The sequence below is a fragment of the Plodia interpunctella genome, chromosome 19, assembly GCF_027563975.2.
Source record: "Plodia interpunctella isolate USDA-ARS_2022_Savannah chromosome 19, ilPloInte3.2, whole genome shotgun sequence".
Classification (NCBI taxonomy): Eukaryota; Metazoa; Arthropoda; class Insecta; order Lepidoptera; family Pyralidae; genus Plodia; species Plodia interpunctella.
The window spans coordinates 8,801,105-8,819,643 of NC_071312.1; the positions used below are offsets into that span (position 1 = coordinate 8,801,105).

The 18,539-nt window shown below is 35.1% G+C and overlaps 1 protein-coding gene across 2 annotated transcripts in view; it reads left to right on the forward strand.

Annotated features, from left to right (window-relative positions):
- Positions 1-18,393, forward strand: part of LOC128678438 (fibroblast growth factor receptor homolog 1-like) — a 71,794-nt gene extending 53,401 nt beyond the window's left edge. The window contains exons 3-17 of one of the 2 annotated variants that reach the window (XM_053759994.2): positions 6,509-6,650; positions 7,840-7,958; positions 8,510-8,773; positions 9,283-9,468; positions 9,789-10,073; positions 10,277-10,465; positions 10,647-10,849; positions 12,307-12,442; positions 12,744-13,000; positions 13,225-13,468; positions 13,765-13,954; positions 14,919-15,033; positions 15,207-15,400; positions 15,669-15,806; positions 16,193-18,393. In XM_053759994.2, coding sequence (XP_053615969.1) covers positions 6,509-6,650; positions 7,840-7,958; positions 8,510-8,773; positions 9,283-9,468; positions 9,789-10,073; positions 10,277-10,465; positions 10,647-10,849; positions 12,307-12,442; positions 12,744-13,000; positions 13,225-13,468; positions 13,765-13,954; positions 14,919-15,033; positions 15,207-15,400; positions 15,669-15,806; positions 16,193-16,406 — 2,876 coding nt within the window. In that variant the 3' untranslated portion in view covers positions 16,407-18,393. Of the gene's footprint in view, positions 1-6,508; positions 6,651-7,839; positions 7,959-8,509; positions 8,774-9,282; positions 9,469-9,788; positions 10,074-10,276; positions 10,466-10,646; positions 10,850-11,442; positions 11,652-12,306; positions 12,443-12,743; positions 13,001-13,224; positions 13,469-13,764; positions 13,955-14,918; positions 15,034-15,206; positions 15,401-15,668; positions 15,807-16,192 lie in introns of both variants that reach the window. The other variant, XM_053759992.2, reaches the window with a different exon arrangement.
- The last annotated feature ends 146 nt before the right edge of the window (positions 18,394-18,539 follow it).

Genomic DNA, 18,539 nt, shown 5'->3' on the forward strand with positions numbered 1-18,539 from the left:
CGAATAGAAAAGTTTGTTAAACATTTTTTATAAATTTCGTCGATGAAAATATTGCTCGATTGTTTGTAGGCTATTCCTATAACTGTTAAATTAAATATAGAAATTTCGAATGAATTTTAAATTTTAGCTCAATTGTAAATGAATTACTTTTATCTGCGCATTTTCTTATTCAGTTAGCATGAACGTTAGCATTACACATATTTGCAAAAGCTTAAAACAAAGACTAATATGAGCCTCGGGCATTATGCTGGCTATACATTATCGCAGAACAGTTCAAATTTTGACGGATACGGTTTACATTGCTGAGCATTCATTGCGGTAAATAAATTACGCAATATTCGTGCATTCGTGTCGGCATCTGAGTTCGGCGATACTAGGCATTAGGCGTGTTCATAAAATTTAAAAGAAGATTATTTTTCATCTTGACCAGACCGGGGATCGAACTCGGGACCTCCAGTAGCAGCAGTCCTGCATGATGACCATTAGGCCACGGAGGTCGTCAATGAAAATGTACGAGTATGTTTGCTAGAGAGAGAGAATTCAGAAAAATACCTAGATCAGTAAACGGTTCTTTATTTTTATATCATATTAAAAAATACATCAACACAGTATATTATAAGGTAATGACGACATCGTCTGACGATATCGCGAGGAAAGTTGACAAATGTCCCACTCTGTCCGAGATACGAGAATCGGAAACGAGAGATATATCTCGGTGAGTATTTGTGGCGGAAGGTCAGATTTCAAAGATTTGATGCATGAAAAGATTTTTGTAAATTTATTATTAGTACTATCACTCATAATTTACCAATATGTCTTCTTCTGACTAAGCATTCGTTTCCTATCGTATAATTTTCTGTATCCTGTGATTCGCTGGACCGCTGATCCTACCCAGACTCGTGCACGCTGCGAGACCTGATGCAGTGTCCGTGGTCTAGTTCATTGGTACAAAACTCATGTAGTTTATTAATAGTCCAATTAGTTAAGTTGACACCAAGAGGAGGAATATATCGCCCGTACAGTACAATCTTTTGATTTATTCTATAACTAAGTACTGTACCTAAAGCTTCGTATTTCGACGACTTTTTCATTGTTTGGTACACAATTTCGTATGTTAAGTTAGTTTTAACCAGTTTTCATTAATTTTGATAATTGATTTATATGATACAAACCTTTTCAAGACCGAACAGGCTAGGTCTACACAATACACGTGGAATCTCACGCGTGCCAAGTACGTTTTATTCAGCAGATAATAAACGCTAAGGGTCAATTGTTGATATTCTTAGGCCCTTCCTTCAGTACAGTCACAAGCATAAGCTACCAAGGTCCACAGCAAATTCACCTTTATTAGCGCCACATAGAGGTCTATGTACAACTTGATTTGCAATAGACTGTACATGGAGTCTAGTTGGGCTGGTCCCGCCCACGCTTGTCTGGACGCGCGCCAAGCAATCAAAATCCTATACAGCGTCTCTTCTTTCATGTCACAGATAATCTACGCAGTAGATTACAAGTGCATATGAAAATATAAACTACTAACTAAGTATGACAGTTGCAGTCGAGGTTACACTACATCAACTACAATTTAAATAAAACAGAATTCAGAATAGAAATGACAAAATTACAAATCTACTTCTATATTGTCTAAGGTCCATGAGAGCTCTAAGGTTGTGTTGTGAGTTCGATTATTGAGTATTGTATACATACAATAAGCACAAAATAATTAGACAGCAAGCAAACAAATAGGTAACTGTCTAGAATGAGGAAACGAATCCACTTTAAAATTTCAGCTGACAAGGGTTTCTGGTTCGGTGACGAAGTCGCTGCTATCTAATAAATTTGACAGAAAATGATATTTCAAAATGACTTTTGTGAGTTTTCGATTTTGATCACCGGGCCCTAGAATGTTGAGCTATCCCTTCGTTGCATTTTATACGTAAGTATTTACATTATCCTTGTCAGTCTGTACATTCATTGTTTATAATTGACAAATGTCTGAATACATAGGTATCTTTCACGTTGATCTTATGCGCTAACATATCAATGTTTCGTTAAACAAAATTTCGCACGCGCTAAATTCGCTCAAAATGTTTATTTTACTTTACATTATGCATTTGCAGAGTCAGTAATGCTTTTTTTTTTAATTTCTCGGGTATTCTCGGAACTTATTTCGGGTTAAAAGGCGTCATGTAAATTGATATTAATCATTTCGGAAATCAGCCAAGCGAACAGCCCAGGAAACATAAAAAAATGCAGTCAGAAATTCAGTTTTTTCAATGTTCTTGTTTTATCATTAAGATCTATTTTGGTGTTGTGAGTAAGACTTGAATTATTTTTTTTTATCATTGTAAAGTTAGTTACTTCTTATGAATTCATTAAGATTAGACCATCGATGGACCAAACTATTGACGGAATAGTGGCCAAAATAGGAGCAGAGATCGGTTGGTAAACCACCAGCTGCTGGTCAGATGACATTGTTTGGTTCACGGGAAAGCGATGGATGACACTGGTACAGGACCGAAATGGCGCAAAAAATAAAAGTCTATTACAAAATCGATAATGATTACCTTCGACGGCTGATCTGAGACGCAAAGCTGCATGAAATATTGAAAAAACCTCGAACCTATTTTAAACAAGCGGTTTATCCCAGCTTTACACTTCAGGAATCACTATTATTAAAAAAAACCCGCATGTTAAGTTATCATCCGTTGTTTAGTTTTAAAGATCTAAGCATACCTATGGATAGATAGATATCGGGAAGGGACTTTATTTTATACATGTAGTACTCATGTGTTTCTATCAGAATTTAAAAAAAAGTTCATCAAAAGTCACCGTGCTTCACCTGCCTTAAACTGCATCCAAAACAAAGCTTCATTGTTTTTCCCTTTCTGACTGGTGACAAAAAGTTGTTTCAAGTTTAATTATTGTGTTTTGTTTGTTAACCCTGCAATTTGGGACGATTATGGCCAGTTAGGGAACTGAACAATGGGTTAAATCTAATCTTCGACTTTTGGTGGTCGTTTGTGTTATTAACCTTTGTAGACGTGGTTAAATTAGCGTGGATTTTGATTTTGAAAACCTTTTGGATGTACCTACCAACCTATCTGATTTTTGGTGTCGTAAGAGCCGAATACATTATATCAGTGGGGTCAGATCTAATATTCAAAATTTATATGGAAAATGAAACGGCTCTATCGTACTTAAAAGGAGAAAAATAATTTTCATATCCATTGTGACATTGTCGATAAGATTGCGTTCGCATTTACACAAAAACTCATGCTAACTTCATAAGTACTTGAAAACAGATCCAAGATCCGGTCATCCGGTGTTTTATTTTTTTTATTTATTAACACAGAGTTGAGTACTTCAGGCTCCATACATACCTACATCTAATAAATCATCCATATGATAAAGTAAAATCTTACACTGAAGTAATTTTGCGGAATTCACATATTAATTTTCTTTCCCAAAAGGAACATATGATTTTATTATTAATGCATTGTTTTAAAAATTTACGTGAAAATATGCCCTTGCAGGTCTAATTTCTTAATAAATGGTTCAACTCTGAATAGCTACACGTGTATACCATTTTGGTTTCACTGATGAGTGATGGTCGATGTTGGCTAGTGTATATGTATAGTCTGCCATATAGAAATCTGACCCCCTAAGAGATGGTGTTCAAATCAGACTGTATATGAATCGATTGAAAATATATTTACGAGTCATAGCTCTGTGAAATAAAAAAATAAAATAAATTGCGCCGGCGGCGCCTGCTAACTTTTGTTTTTCGAATGCGACACTCAATATAAATCACAACAGAATTATGAAAAGACTAACCACTTGGGATAAATCATTTCGAAATTCGAACAGAGTCAACATTATTGTCGTTCCTTGCTTTTGACTCGAGATTGTCAAAATGCTATTGTTTTTAAAGGCGTGTTTTTTGATTGAGTGGTGAAGTTTTTTTTTTTTTTGCTTTCTTTCATTCTTATTTTGGGTCCCATGGGTTTGCATCTGCTCGACACATGCAGCCATAAAGTCGACCTTTAAGGAGTTTGCAAAAACAGTAGTGATGTGATATTTTTGAAGATATCGATAAAAGATTTGATATCGATAGAATCTGAAAAAATTGGCATTTAAAACGTGAATAACTCCGTGGCGGGCTCTCTAGTAATAGTGGCCTTAGTCCAGGCTTAATCAGAAAATATTTTAATAGTAAAGGGGTTCATATTCTATTTGATTATGAACTGATTTCAGGTGTAATAATGTATTTAATTATAGTTAAAATCTTTTTTTATTTAGTAGCTACTTTTTTGCAATATCATCTTAATAAATTTATTAATCAGCTAGAAACCTGACAATCCAATCTTGTTGAAAAACAGAATCAGTGCCGTCTCGATATCGATAAATCGTCGGCGCCTGCGCATCCCAACAAAGACCATAATTCACAGGCCACAAATCACGACCGCCCGAACAAAGGTCCTTGCAATGTTATTGAAACACTGGACAATTTGGTTTGGAATAACTTTGTCGAGATAATTAACAGTGTCTGAAATATTTCATAGGCTAGCTGCATCCAGAAGGTTTTGCTCTTTCTGGCAATTTCGGGATAAAAATGTGCAGGAGCCAGAAGGTGGTGGTCTAATGATTAAGAACCGGTGAATTCGGTTCAGGTTCAGGTCCCAGGTTCTATTCCTACTAGTGTCACATGAGTTTGTATGCAATGGTATACAACCTCATGTGGTCAATAATGTGTAGTGGCTTTCATCGAATATAGCTTCCGGTGAAGGAAGACATCGTGAGGAAACCTGCACTCTGGTTGATTATCACACCCAAATTTTTCACAATCATCTTTATCATTATAGCCATATAGAAATTCATGTAAAATTATGTGACTTGCAGGTGATCGTTCATAAAAAAGTTACCTAACGCTAACTGGCTTCAAAAATAGCGTGTTTTGTGACGCACCTGAAACCATAAATCCAGATATATGTATATTATTTTAAGACCACTCCACTGTGCAATAATTCGTGTCTACCTGTGTTTAAACAAAGTAATGTTTTCAAGATGTTTTTGTGTTTCTTTATTCAATTCAATCGACTGAATCGATTAACTATAAATACTATGAATGAATACTTAGGTATTTTACTTTTTCTTTCCGTACAACAATATTTATTTCGATTGAGTACAGATGACCTCGGTGGCGCAGTGGTAAAGTGCTTGACTCTGAACCGAGAGGTCCCGGGTTCGATCCCTGCTCAGGTCGTGATGGAAAATGATCTTTTCTGATTGGCCCGGGTCTTGAATGTTTATCTAGTGTAGTATAATATATATGTATATGTTATAAATTATAGTATCGTTGAGTTAGTATCCCATAACACAAGTCTCGAATTTACTTTGGAGCTAGCTCAATCTGTGTGATTTGTCCTAATATATTTATTTATTTAGTAGTAAACAAAGATACGATTGCAATTTTATAAAAATTGCAAATAAATTGATAGAGAAAATTACAAATAATATACCACAGGAGATTATGCTACACTAGATAAAGGATTATATTAGATAGTATTACAGTTCCATTATACAAAATACATCAAAATACAAAACATGGAATTTTTCAAAGAGGGTGTGAAAATATTCATTCAGGGCCCGCAACGCATATCTTGCAGGCGTTCATATATTGCGGTGACCACTTTCCATCATGATCGTTTGTTTGATCAGTAATATAAAAAATACGTAGTCACAATTCACCACAAGGATTTTGATGATCAAAGTTTTCTTTTTAGTAATACATTGTAACAACTGTGCCCCCAATAGAAAGCTATAATATTATTAAACCATTCAATGCATATGATGTGCCAGTGAGCAGGTTGGCCCAGTCTTAACAGCGAAAAAAACATCTCGTGTAAAAATGTAATAACTCACAACTGATTTGTATTCTTGCGTCGAGCCTGCTTTATGACCTGAGAACACTAAGCGCAGATTATTTAATTATATTCATACTATTATGTATTTTCTTGGTGCAGAATGTATCACGATTATATTGTTATGTGAGAAGGGGATTATTGTAATGCCTTTGTGTTTGTATGTTAAAATGAGTTATTATATTAGAATACAAACTATACTCCTACCTAGCCTCATTTTCAGTTTCGTGTGGAGTAACAAACATTAATTCTGATAAACTTTATGAAAGTCGATTGGAACTTCAAAGTTCTTAATTTTTACAAATGTTTATTTAACTTGCAATGTATGTTCGTTCGGGTGGTAATTAGCAACTCAACTTTGAAACAGATATCTTCAAAAGATTGAGCTGAATTTTTGTTTACACGTTTAGTTCAGTTAATAATGATAATAATGCATGACATGCAGGGTTGGCTTTCAACGAAGAGGCTCCTCAACGGTTCTAATCGACTTTTTTTTGTCACGTGTAATAAAAGCTGGTGTTAAGTTTGTCGTTTTCTCACAGTTTATTATTATCATAATTTTTACAAGTTTGCTTTCGTTTCAGATGACAGTTACACCGCCATTTCAGTATCAACAAATGAGAGGTTACGACTGATCTGCGGATTGAGGTCACGGAGCGGAACGGAGTGGCTCAGAGATGACCAGCCGGTGAAGTTGAGCAGGAGAATAACACAGCAGAAACAATGGTATGGACATGGAATGGTAACTTAATATGTACTATTATTATAAAGAGGTAAGCGTTTGAATGTTTGAGGCGGGGAATCTCCGAAACTACCGAACCGATTTCAAAAAATGTTATACCATTAGGAAGGTACATTATCCAATATTGCTATTTGCCCACGGGTGCGAAGACCCGGGTGATGTTGCCCGGGGCAACATCTAGTATACCTACGATATTTTAATGACTAAGGCGTGTAAGATATTATATACTCACTCCATATCTTCCCGTAGATGTTAATAAAAATAAGCAACGTATAGCCTAGGCACCTGATGGGCAATAAGAGCATTCCCAAGGAGGATTGAAGTCAGAGAGCCGGTAGGTTGTAAAATCACAGCCGAATCTTTAAAATTTTAAGGTTATTTTTACGCTGATTTCGTGAAGTCACATCTCCAAACGAAACCGGGATGCGGATATGAGAAAAAGGTTATACAAGTAGACTCTAAGTGCTTTATTTATAGCTGCACAATTAATTAGAGGTAACGTAATAGTCTGTGAACCATATGGACAAATAGATTTTGTAGAATTATTCCAGATTTTGTAGTCTACGGAATAGTAGTAGTCTACAAGTAATGTCTTCAACTCAGAAATGAAACATCTCAATTGAGAAAAAGACGTAATGCAAGACTATTATTTAGAGATAATTGAGGCCATTACTGATATATTGCAGATGATGCATCTTATAATAATTCATTCCACAGATAATCTACCAAAAGGTCATATAATCAGCGCAGTGTGTACACAAATCACGAATTCTAATGAAGGAATGCATAATACCTCAACAATACTAATATATCAATATTGAGCGATTGAAATCTCAACGCAATGGCTATTTGAGGCGATTGTAGTCAAAACACCAGCTAACATGAATCATGTCTTGGTGAAACTATGAGGATGGTGGAAACAGAGATCATGCTAAAATTGTATGTTTTGTTTAGTTAGCTGATTGATGTGTTTCATGGGCAATCGAACAAAGTTTACAAAATATGTTTCAGAAGTGTACAATTAATGAAATGTATTCATCGAATGGCAGTCAATTGTTATACTGGTATCTGTGGTTTGGCCGATACTAAATTAGGTTTTAAGTTTAAAATAAAAATATTTTAAGAGTAAATTAACGAATAATTCTTGTTACAAACATTCAATTTTCTTTCCAGGTTGAGGATAAGAAGCTTCCATCCCGAAGACGCTGGCGTCTATAGCTGTCGACCAGCAGATGACGGCAGTATTCTAAGTGTGCTCATCAGGCATAAGGACGAAGACCAACATGATCTAGGTTCAATAATTTTTCAATTTTGTTTACAGACTTCCTACTCTTATATACTAGAATATTCAGTTTATCGCAGAGATTTCATGATAAAAAGTGCCATATGTGCTATTTTAGATTGTATAGATTTATTTAATACCAGTTCCGTTTAACTCTTATGTATTATGAAGCTATGGCATCTTCACAATCCAAATATAGCAAAATTAATCGTGATACAAGTTCGCTATCTCCAAGTATCTGCTCTAAGCCCAGTCTTCGGCTGCACTCTCAGTTATTTCCATATCGACGTCTTTATTGGTCATGCAGATGTGTAAACAGGCCGGATTCAGCTCGGCTTCATGTGTGGAAACATTATCTTTAACGCGCAGTACATTTCCGAATGCATTTTGGCAATTGGATATTGCGTTGTTTCCTGTAGTTTTGGTTAATTTATTAACATTCCATGCGTCGTTGGTGCATATTGTTTTCACTAAGAGAAATGTGATTGTCTATTATTAATTAATTACAACACTAGTATGTCGTTTACGAAATTTGTTTAAAACATCCGTTGATTTTTACAGAATATCAATCAGATGGCGAAATTAAAAGATCATCATATGAAGAAGATATTGTTAAATTACTGAAGAATACTGAAGATGACAAAAATTATCGATCGGCGAGAAATCTAGTCTTCAAAGATGACAATACGAATGAGGACATAGACAATGTAGATGAAGTTGATGAACCTCTTGGAAAATACCCTCCAAAGTTTGCGAACGAAAGAATGTTTCTTCCAAAAACAAAGACAGTTGGAAGCACAGTCAGACTGAGATGCGTAGCTGAAGGTAATTTCTGTAATAAACTTATTTTAAAGGCCATTAAGAATTTAGAACAAACTAGCTATTCCCTTGATATCAAAGAAATGTTTCACCGTGAAGTCGTAAAAATTTTGATTGCCACACAATCGTAAAAAAATGTATTATGAACATTTCTACATATCGAATATGAAATAACTAAATATAAAAAAATGTAACATAGCCATTTACTGGTATTATCTTGAATCAAGAAATGCTATATATATATATTTACATGATTTCGATCGATTTCGATTCGATCACAAAGTTTTGATTGAATTTTATGGCCCTTGCATTAGATTAATAAAATCTATTTAATTTGAATATATTTTATATATCATGTGTACGGTTATCAGTATTAAAATACTAACTATAAAAAAATGAAAATTTTACATGAAAATATGAAATCACTAACGAAGTTTATTTTAAGACAATCGTGGCTGTAACATAATTACGTTCGTGAAACTAAAAGCATTTTTACGATGGTCGTAAATTTACAGGGAATCCAACTCCGAACATAACTTGGAGGAGAGATAACGCGCACATATCGAGGGACCCTGAACCAGAGTACATAAAGTGGTCGGTGGAATTGGAGGAGCTGACGAAGGATGATGAGGGGAACTACACGTGTGTAGTATGCAATGAGCTGGGGTGTATTGAACGTGACATTGAATTATTTATTACTGGTAAGATTTTTAGTAACGTGTTGTGAATGTTGCTTAGTAACGTATTTGATTCCATTGTAATACACATATACAGTAATAGGCAATTCTATTTATTCTGTTCTTATACAACATTTCATGGTTATTAAACTACTTAGTAGATTTTGTGTGGCTGTAGTAAATATTGCCATTTAAATATTCCATACTAGTTCCGCTGGTAGATGCAGGATTCTGAAACAAATATCCATCACATTACATGGAGTGACATTTCATTCCATCGAATTTATAATATTAGTAAGATCATATCTATTTTTCTATCCCTAAAGAGAATAATTTTATTTTAGATCTACAAACTCTAAATGTGGATTTAAAGCGACCGATTCCTGAAATACTAGCCCAACATCGAGCCGTAGACGATAATAACACAGCAGTCAACTCGCGAGTGGCCAAAAACGTTAACGTCAAAGATGACGACACAGAAGACAAAAATGATAAAGACCATCACACGTATGGAGACTTGGATAACTCGACAACTATGTTCGCACCAAGGTTCAAGCACTTGTCCAAAATGTATGCTGCTGAAATCAAACCAGCTGGAAGCACGATCAAGTTGAAATGCGCTGCTGAAGGTATGTTTGTTATAATAATATAACAAATTTCAGAGGACCAAATTGTGTTAGTAAAAGATTATTTGTTTAAGATGTAGTTCAGGAGCTTTTGAGAAAAAACTATTTTCTCAAAAGTTCTTGAAGTAATTTTTTATCACTTTTGATTTACTTAATGATATATACTTAAAAATATGTATGTATATTTTATTATATTACATTTTTAGGTAATCCCACTCCCAACATAACTTGGAAGAAAAATGACGAAAATATCACCAGAACATACTTCAGGCCGGTTTATGGAAAATGGTCCCTGACGCTAGAAGAGATGACCAAGGCTGACGATGGAAACTACACTTGTATCGTCTGCAACATCTTGGGCTGCATACAACACAACGTAGAAGTTTCTGTCATCGGTAAGTGATGATTGAGGTTATGATAACTATGCATAACACTTCCTTCTTGGTTTTAAGTTTTTTGTGACGGAATCAATCATAGCTGACTTAAAATTACATGAAGCAGTTACTAATGTCTCCAATATTATTTGCCAATTACAAAGATAATGTGAACTTAGAAAATAACCTGTTAATCCCTTAGAACGCTTTCCCGCCAAGCCGTACATTCGAGAAGGTTACCCTGGCAACAAAACTGCAATCGTGAACAGCACAGTTCTGTTATCCTGTCCCCCGTTCTCTGACTTGGAGCCAGAAGTGCAGTGGTACAGGCTGACTAATTTCTCCGCAAATAACGGAGAAGTCGGACCTATGGATGCACCCATACCACCCGGATACCAAACCGAGGTCATTTTCAATTTGGTGGAGGATCTGTATGGTTCAATAAGTCTATATGGATAAGAAAATTGTATGCTAACAAATAAACAACAAACAAACTTTGTAACTTACATATTTATTTGTAAAAATACGGAGAGGTAAATGTTGAAGGTGTTTTGATGGTGTTGGCTTCCCTTTACAATATGAACAAATCATCGAGGTATACTAAGAATTTACTCTGGTTTCTAGTGGACGTAATGACGGTGTTGGCTACATAATATACTCAATGTTGTTTCTAACCCATTATGTAAAATGCCTAAAACTTTTCACAGGGTGTAATTATTAACATTTTAAAATTTCAGGATGTTGAAAGGTGGTAACAATTATTTTTAGACCCAATGGTTACGGTGGATAGTATTGTGTAGCTCTAAGTAATTAAATACAATAGCATTTTGTGAACAATTTAATTTCTATAAAAAAAATCTTATTTCTTTTTTGAAAAAAAAAACTCTTTTTCAGAAATATAGAATAGATAGCCGCCGTTTGCTTTCTATATGGCTTGAATCTGTGGAACTATCATTAGTTTAATTTCTTTAGATAGTAAATTTTTATTTCTATTATAGAACGGGTATACGCAAAGCCAGTGCTGACGAAAGCCATTCTGAACCAAACAAGATTGATAGGAGAGGCTGCCGTGTTTAGTTGTCAGTTCCTCTCGGATCTGCACCCGTTCATCTACTGGATGTACACGCGCAAAATCGAGCAATTGTTTGATGCAGACGATAACGCCACTCAGCCTTATTCCAGTGATCAAACTAAGTTTTCCATCATGGTGAGGGTTGTCACTAATGCATGCGGTGTTACAGCATGATTGTTCGCAATCTTAATATGGCTTTTTATCTTGTTTGCATGATAAGGATATTTAAAGTGTTTAGTTAGTATTAGAATCGCAAGTCTAGAACAGATTTTTGATTTAAATTTTGTACTTCTTTTTTTATGTAATTTATATGAAGTTATATAGTATTTATATGAGTAATTAATTTTGTTTACGTATTTCTCTATTTTTATCTGAGCATCTTCTATAAAAATCACTTTAATTTTGTGTGCGTGTTTGTTGTGTGGCGAATTTGATTACGAGGTTACCAATACATAACATTGTTAAAGCATATATTTTTAATACTTATGAATGGCATTTTTGAAGTTTTGAAAATAATAGTGAAACATTTTCCGTTTGTGTTGTATGAAATTGTTTTCAATCTGGCTATTACGTTTTGTTATGGTGCTGTCGATGTGCTTGGTTTTGATATTTAGTTTTAAAGTCTGAAGTTTACAAATAATTGACGATGTATGTACCAAATATCTGATCAATCTATCAATTTTAAAGGTCAATTAATGTCAGTTACTAAGTCCCAAATGAACGAATAAATAAACAGGACAAACTAAATAGTCTTTTAAATACTTCTAAAGTTATTGAATTAAATTTCCAGTCCGAGAACCCAGATGACAAGCCAGAGCAACTGACGATCTACAACGTGACCAAAGATGACGAAGGATGGTATGTTTGTATCGCGAGCAATGCCCTGGGCAACTCCACAGCTATCGGGTACCTCACTGTTGTTGAATGTAAGTATTAGTCACAGATTATACCTAGTCATTAATTAGTATGGATTGTATCAAAAATATACTGGTATGACTAGTCTGATGATTTCCATCGAATTACGAAATCTGCAGGTCGTGACTGAATTCTTGTGAAAAAAGATACAAGGTTTAGGCCTTTTAGGATACTAAAAGGCCTAAAGAACATGTATCTAACTAGTTCTGTAGACAAGATCTAAAATATAAGATTTTCTTTTTCACTAACTGGTTCTGTAGACAAGATCTAAAATATAAGATTTTCTTTTTCTTGAAAACGCTCAATTTTCAGCAATGCCAGTACCAGAACAATTGGACCATGGAAAGCACACATTCCTTATCAACGTATTGACCGTAGTTCTGGGAGCTATGTTCTTAGTCGCCGCTGTGATAGTAGTGATGATCTTCAAGAAGCTGAAACGGGAAAAGATAAAGAAACAATTAGCATTGGAGACGGCGAGAGCTGTGATTGTGACGCATTGGACGAAGAAGGTGACGGTGGAGAAGCCGCAAATGAATGGGACGGCTAATCCTGCAGAAGAGGCTTTGGTGAGGACTATTCCTGTTTCGCTTCATAGTAAAATATATGCGTTAATGTAGCAAGAAAGTGCCACTGATAATGTTATGATTAGAATGTATAATTTTAGTGTACGCATGTACGCAGAATGTCGTTTAATAAAAAGCAAAAAAAAAAACAATTTACTGTGGAAGATGATGTTTCTGCAAGAAAATTACATTATTTTTTATATAAACGAATATTACTTGTCTTCTAGCTTATGCCAGTAGTAAAGATAGAGAAGCAGAAACTCCAGCAAGTTCAAGGAGGCACGAACAGTGATTCCATGATGATGTCAGAATATGAGTTGCCAGTGGACATAGACTGGGAAGTGGCTAGAGAGAGTCTAGCGCTGGGCAAGGTGCTCGGAGAGGGAGAATTCGGGAAAGTGGTGAAGGCCGAATGTGTGGGCATCGTTAAGCAGGGAGTGCCTTCTGTTGTGGCTGTTAAAATGTTGAAAGGTTAGTCTAAGTCAAATGATTTATTCCGAATTTAGACTTTCAAATGTCTAATTTCACGTAATATTCTAAATCTAATAATATTTATCAATACAACAAACTACGAATATTTTTGAAAGCGAAGGATGATTTTAATTGCACTGGCTCATTAATGAATGGCCTTAACAGTAATTAAATAAATGAGTAATTTTATCTCCGGATATTTTTACAAGAAATGTAACACTACTTTTCTGCCCCAAATTATACCTTTCAGGTGAGACATTTTTTGAAAGATATTATTTCTAAATTGATAATTTCAGAAGGGCACACGGACGCGGAGATGATGGCGCTGGTGTCGGAGATGGAGATGATGAAGATGATCGGCAAGCACGTGAACATCATCAACCTACTAGGCTGCTGCACGCAGGACGGGCCCCTGTACGTCATCGTGGAGTACGCGCCCAACGGCAACCTGCGGGAGTTCCTCAGGAACCACCGCCCTGGGAACAGGTGGGAATTCAAAGACGGGTTTACGCCCAGTTTCTTCCCAAACACTCCGGCGCAAACCCATCTACTGGTTGTCGGTCGGGTCGAAACTGGGCAAATAATGGAATTGCATTTTGTTACCGCTCATATTAACTTCATTTTGCAACCTTACCTACTTTTTCCTTGGTACCAGCTAAAAACCAGCGCTTTCGCTTGCTGCCATGGCACTATGCTGTATTGGTCGCCATTTCAGGTATCATAGGTATTTTGCCATGCTCTATTATTTGTATGGTTACTCATAAGTTCTCATCATCATCATCATGGGGTGTCATCTTCGAATTGAAGTTTGGAGGTCAGCATACGGAAATCTTCGCGGCTTTGGGTTATTTAAGTTGGTTGTTAATTTAAGGTTATTTTCAATTGGTTGTACTTAAGTCCGGTCCAATCCTTTATGTCATCAAACCACTTTATAATCATAAGTTAATCATAAGTTCTAATGTTTGGATATTGTGTTTGTTTGAATAAATGATTTCTTTCTTCCTTTATCTCATCTCTCATCTTCGCCTGTTCATGATTATTTCTCGGCTGTAAAAGCTTTGGGTCCGCTATAGCCTGAAAAGGTAAAAGGTCTTAGTACTCTAGTGACATAAGTCAGTAAATATACTAAAGATGCTGTGCTCTCTCAGTGATCCAGAAGGAATCTTTGAAGTTTCACCCCCACTTACCTAGCAGTATATGCCTTTGGTTACTCACGATGTCTCAGTGATCTAGAAAGAATGTAGATATCCCACGACAACACTAATTTCAATAGAGTCTAACCATTAAGTTTTTTTTCATAACTTGTACTTGATCTACGAATGGTTTTGAATACGCACTAGTGAATTTTTTATGTAGCCATTGTGGGATATGTCTTATGGACTGAACTTCGTCATAATTCGAAATCTGGGCAATAGTGTTATGAAGTAATCGTAAAATAATTTGTTAACAGGTACGAACCATTACCGACAGAGAACGTGAAAGAGAAGAAGACCCTCACACAGAAGGACCTTGTCTCCTTCTCTTATCAAGTCGCTAGAGGAATGGAGTACTTGGCATCAAGACGAGTAAGTTATTTGGTTGTCACAAAAATACTTTAGAGTTACTAAGCTTGTTGGGGTTATGTATTAAAAAAAAAAAGATTATTGATTATATATAGTGAAAGACTCGAGGTTATACAAAGGCTACGAGGGTAGAGCTACGGGCAACAGCTAGTTTTAAATATCCGTTTGTATTCCAGTGCATCCACCGCGACCTGGCCGCGCGCAACGTGCTGGTGTCGGACAACTGCGTGCTGAAGATCGCAGACTTCGGGCTCGCGAAAGACGTGCAGAGCAACGACTACTACCGCAAGAAGACGGAGGGCCGTCTGCCTGTGCGGTGGATGGCGCCCGAGTCGCTCTATCATAAGGTGTTCACCACACAGACTGATGTGTGAGTAGGCTTTTGATAACTTACACTGTTGTAGGAAGTCAAAGAATTAAGTAGGGATAAGGGAAATATTAGTGCAGCCATTAGCCCTATTACGAGTATCATACGTATACTTGATGATGGTGATCTGTTTAATAAGTTTGTTACGCCGCTTCGGCAGCAGACTCAGTTTTAAATATAAATTAGTGATGTACGAGTATATAACAGAAACTATTAGTAACATAGACTAATTTAAATTGACGATATATTAGTATTCAATTTATATTTCCAGCTGGTCATTTGGTGTGTTGTTGTGGGAGATCATGACCCTGGGAGGCACGCCGTACCCGACCGTCCCGGGCCAGTACATGTACCAGCACCTGAGCGCCGGCCACCGCATGGAGAAGCCGCCTTGCTGCAGCCTTGAGATGTGAGTGTTTGTTGACGACATGTTGACATCTAGCCAAAGCATTGTAATAAAAAAGAAAAGCTCTTATTTTGTAGGAAAATTTGGAAAATACAAATATTACTACTACTTGTAATTTTACAATACAAGCGGGGCTGATAAACTTAATACCGCACCAATCTAACTTTGCTTGTACGATAAAGATAAACACGATGTGTGATCTCTGCTGGATGGGCCATTTTCTGGTCCACATAATTTGGTGTTTCGACAATTCAACCATTAACAACATTAAGAAACAAAAGAATTTTAAGAATGGTCGATTTCAAGTTTAAAAGTCAAAGTCAAAACGGACCATCGAAAATCAAGTAACCAAATAAAAAAAACTCGCTCATTTTCAAATTTCTTTCTAGATATATGCTGATGCGAGAATGCTGGTCCTTCTCCCCTGGCGACCGGCCCTCATTCACCGAACTAGTAGAAGATTTGGACAAAATCCTGACAGTCACCGCGAACCAAGAATATCTGGACTTAGGCCTCCCTCAACTGGACACCCCACCTTCGAGCTACGATGGTTCTGGAGATGAAAGTGACAGCGAGTTTCCCTTCATCACTAATCGAATGTGATTCGATTATTTTTGCCGCCAGAGTGCGCTGAGTTAAACTGTCAGACAGAACTGGCATTTGAATTTGACAACTATTTGGAAATGTCAACCTAATGTCAATGCATTTATTGTCTCTGACTTGTGAGGTAATTTGAAAAACCCACATAATGAAATGAGATGATAATTAGAGTGAAAGTTCAAGTCTTGATTGATTGGATGAAAACTAGTCAACTATATTGAATCACCGTTTACAGACTGAATTTGATTGACTAAAACCACCACATGACAAACAATGACATCGTAATCTATCGTCTCTATAAACTATAGTCGAGGCTTTCGTGTTATAATTCGTATTATATTTTAGTAAAAAATCTTACATGTAAGTATTACAGATTGACAAGAACGTCTGGTCCGATGAGGGAGTCGCTACTGTTTAAAAAGTTTTCGATCTTGATGACAGTATCAGACACCCTTGTCCAAAAACATTTGTACCAAAGTTCTTTAAGCAGAATGTTGGTGAATTTATACTCATTTCAATATTATGTATTTTCAACTGACTTTTGATTTACACACTGATTAGTAAATGTATCTTTTATTGATGAGATTACATTACGTAGTATTATTAAACGATATCAATCAACATCCCACCTTTTAGCTGTGTGCCTTTACATAAGGAGTGGCCACAAGACTATGGCATTTTAAGTAGGTACAATAAGTATTATTTATTTTATTTAACAATTGTATGTATATGTATACTATTTGAATGTTTTTTTAAATTCTAGTAGGCGTATAGATAAAAAATACAATCATCCGAAGTTGTCAACATAGTATTTAAAAATACGTAATGATATTTAGGTTTTATTCTAGTATTGTTATATTTTTACATATTATTTATACCTATTAGTTTTACCAAAAATAGCAAAGTATTGCATAATATTAAGTTCAAGTGTAAATACGTTAATGCTATAATAAAAGCTGATAGTTTGTACATAATCATTCTTACGCCAAAGTTTTGTAAATTACGTGTCTGCGTTTTGTTTGCAGTAGTCTAAGTACATTTTTAGTTAATTTCATATAAACAATTATTTAGTATCTAGTCTGCGTATGAAAAAGTGTATTAGAGATATTTTGGATTTATTATAAGTTAAAGTTTTTTCGAAAGTCGAAGTTTTTTTAAATAAATCAAAGCTCTCTATTATTTTTCTACAAAGCCGAGCTTATTACGACAATAAAAATAATAAAAAAACAGTGATAAAATTATATAGAAAATAACAAATATATTTTTTAGATTTTTTTAATATCTGAAATTGAAATCAATCATATTTTGAGGAATAAGAATACATTTATATTTGAATTGGCAGTTATTATAATTATTTCCTAAATATTTTGACATAAAATAAAAGTATGTACCACGAAAAAAGTCCCGTAATCGTGGCGCTACTGTCGCTGTAAAAAACAATGTAGCCTATTTGTCATTGATAGTTTCATATATTACCACGGGCCTTTTTTTGGTGGTATGGTCTCTAGAAACGTTTCCCGTGTTGCATTTCACCACCAAAAATGTACTTAACAATATTATTAGCGATATTAAATAATTACTAATTATTTTTATTTAAATAACTTTGCTCCAAGAATTCATATTGTAAAACAGTAATTTAAAAATACGCTATTCAAAGCCTATAATAAAAGGGCCCTCTCATTTTATTATGCTTCGAAAAGGTACAATACCCATTTAAAAACATTTTATATCAAAATGCTGATATTATTTTTATGATTTTACGATATCACTTAAATTGATATTTTTATGTAAATATACGTAAGGTACTAAATAAGTTGAACGAAATTAGAAATAGTGCAATTATTTTAGGAAATTATTATGTATTCGAAATTTAATTTTACATAATTATAAAATATTTGGCGAAAATTTTTCTGTTTGTATATTTGATATGTCTATTGAAATGAATGGAAAGTAAAAGTAATGTATGACGAATAAATTGCATAGAAGTCGAGAATCGTCTTTTTATTTATATTTAAAACTATAATTTTATAATAGTATTTTTCCTATGTTGCTAGCGTATCAAAAAAATTGTCGAACTCGGTGAAAATTGCTAGTATGTCCTTGCATTGGAGAAAACATTGATCCTTGATTCGCGCT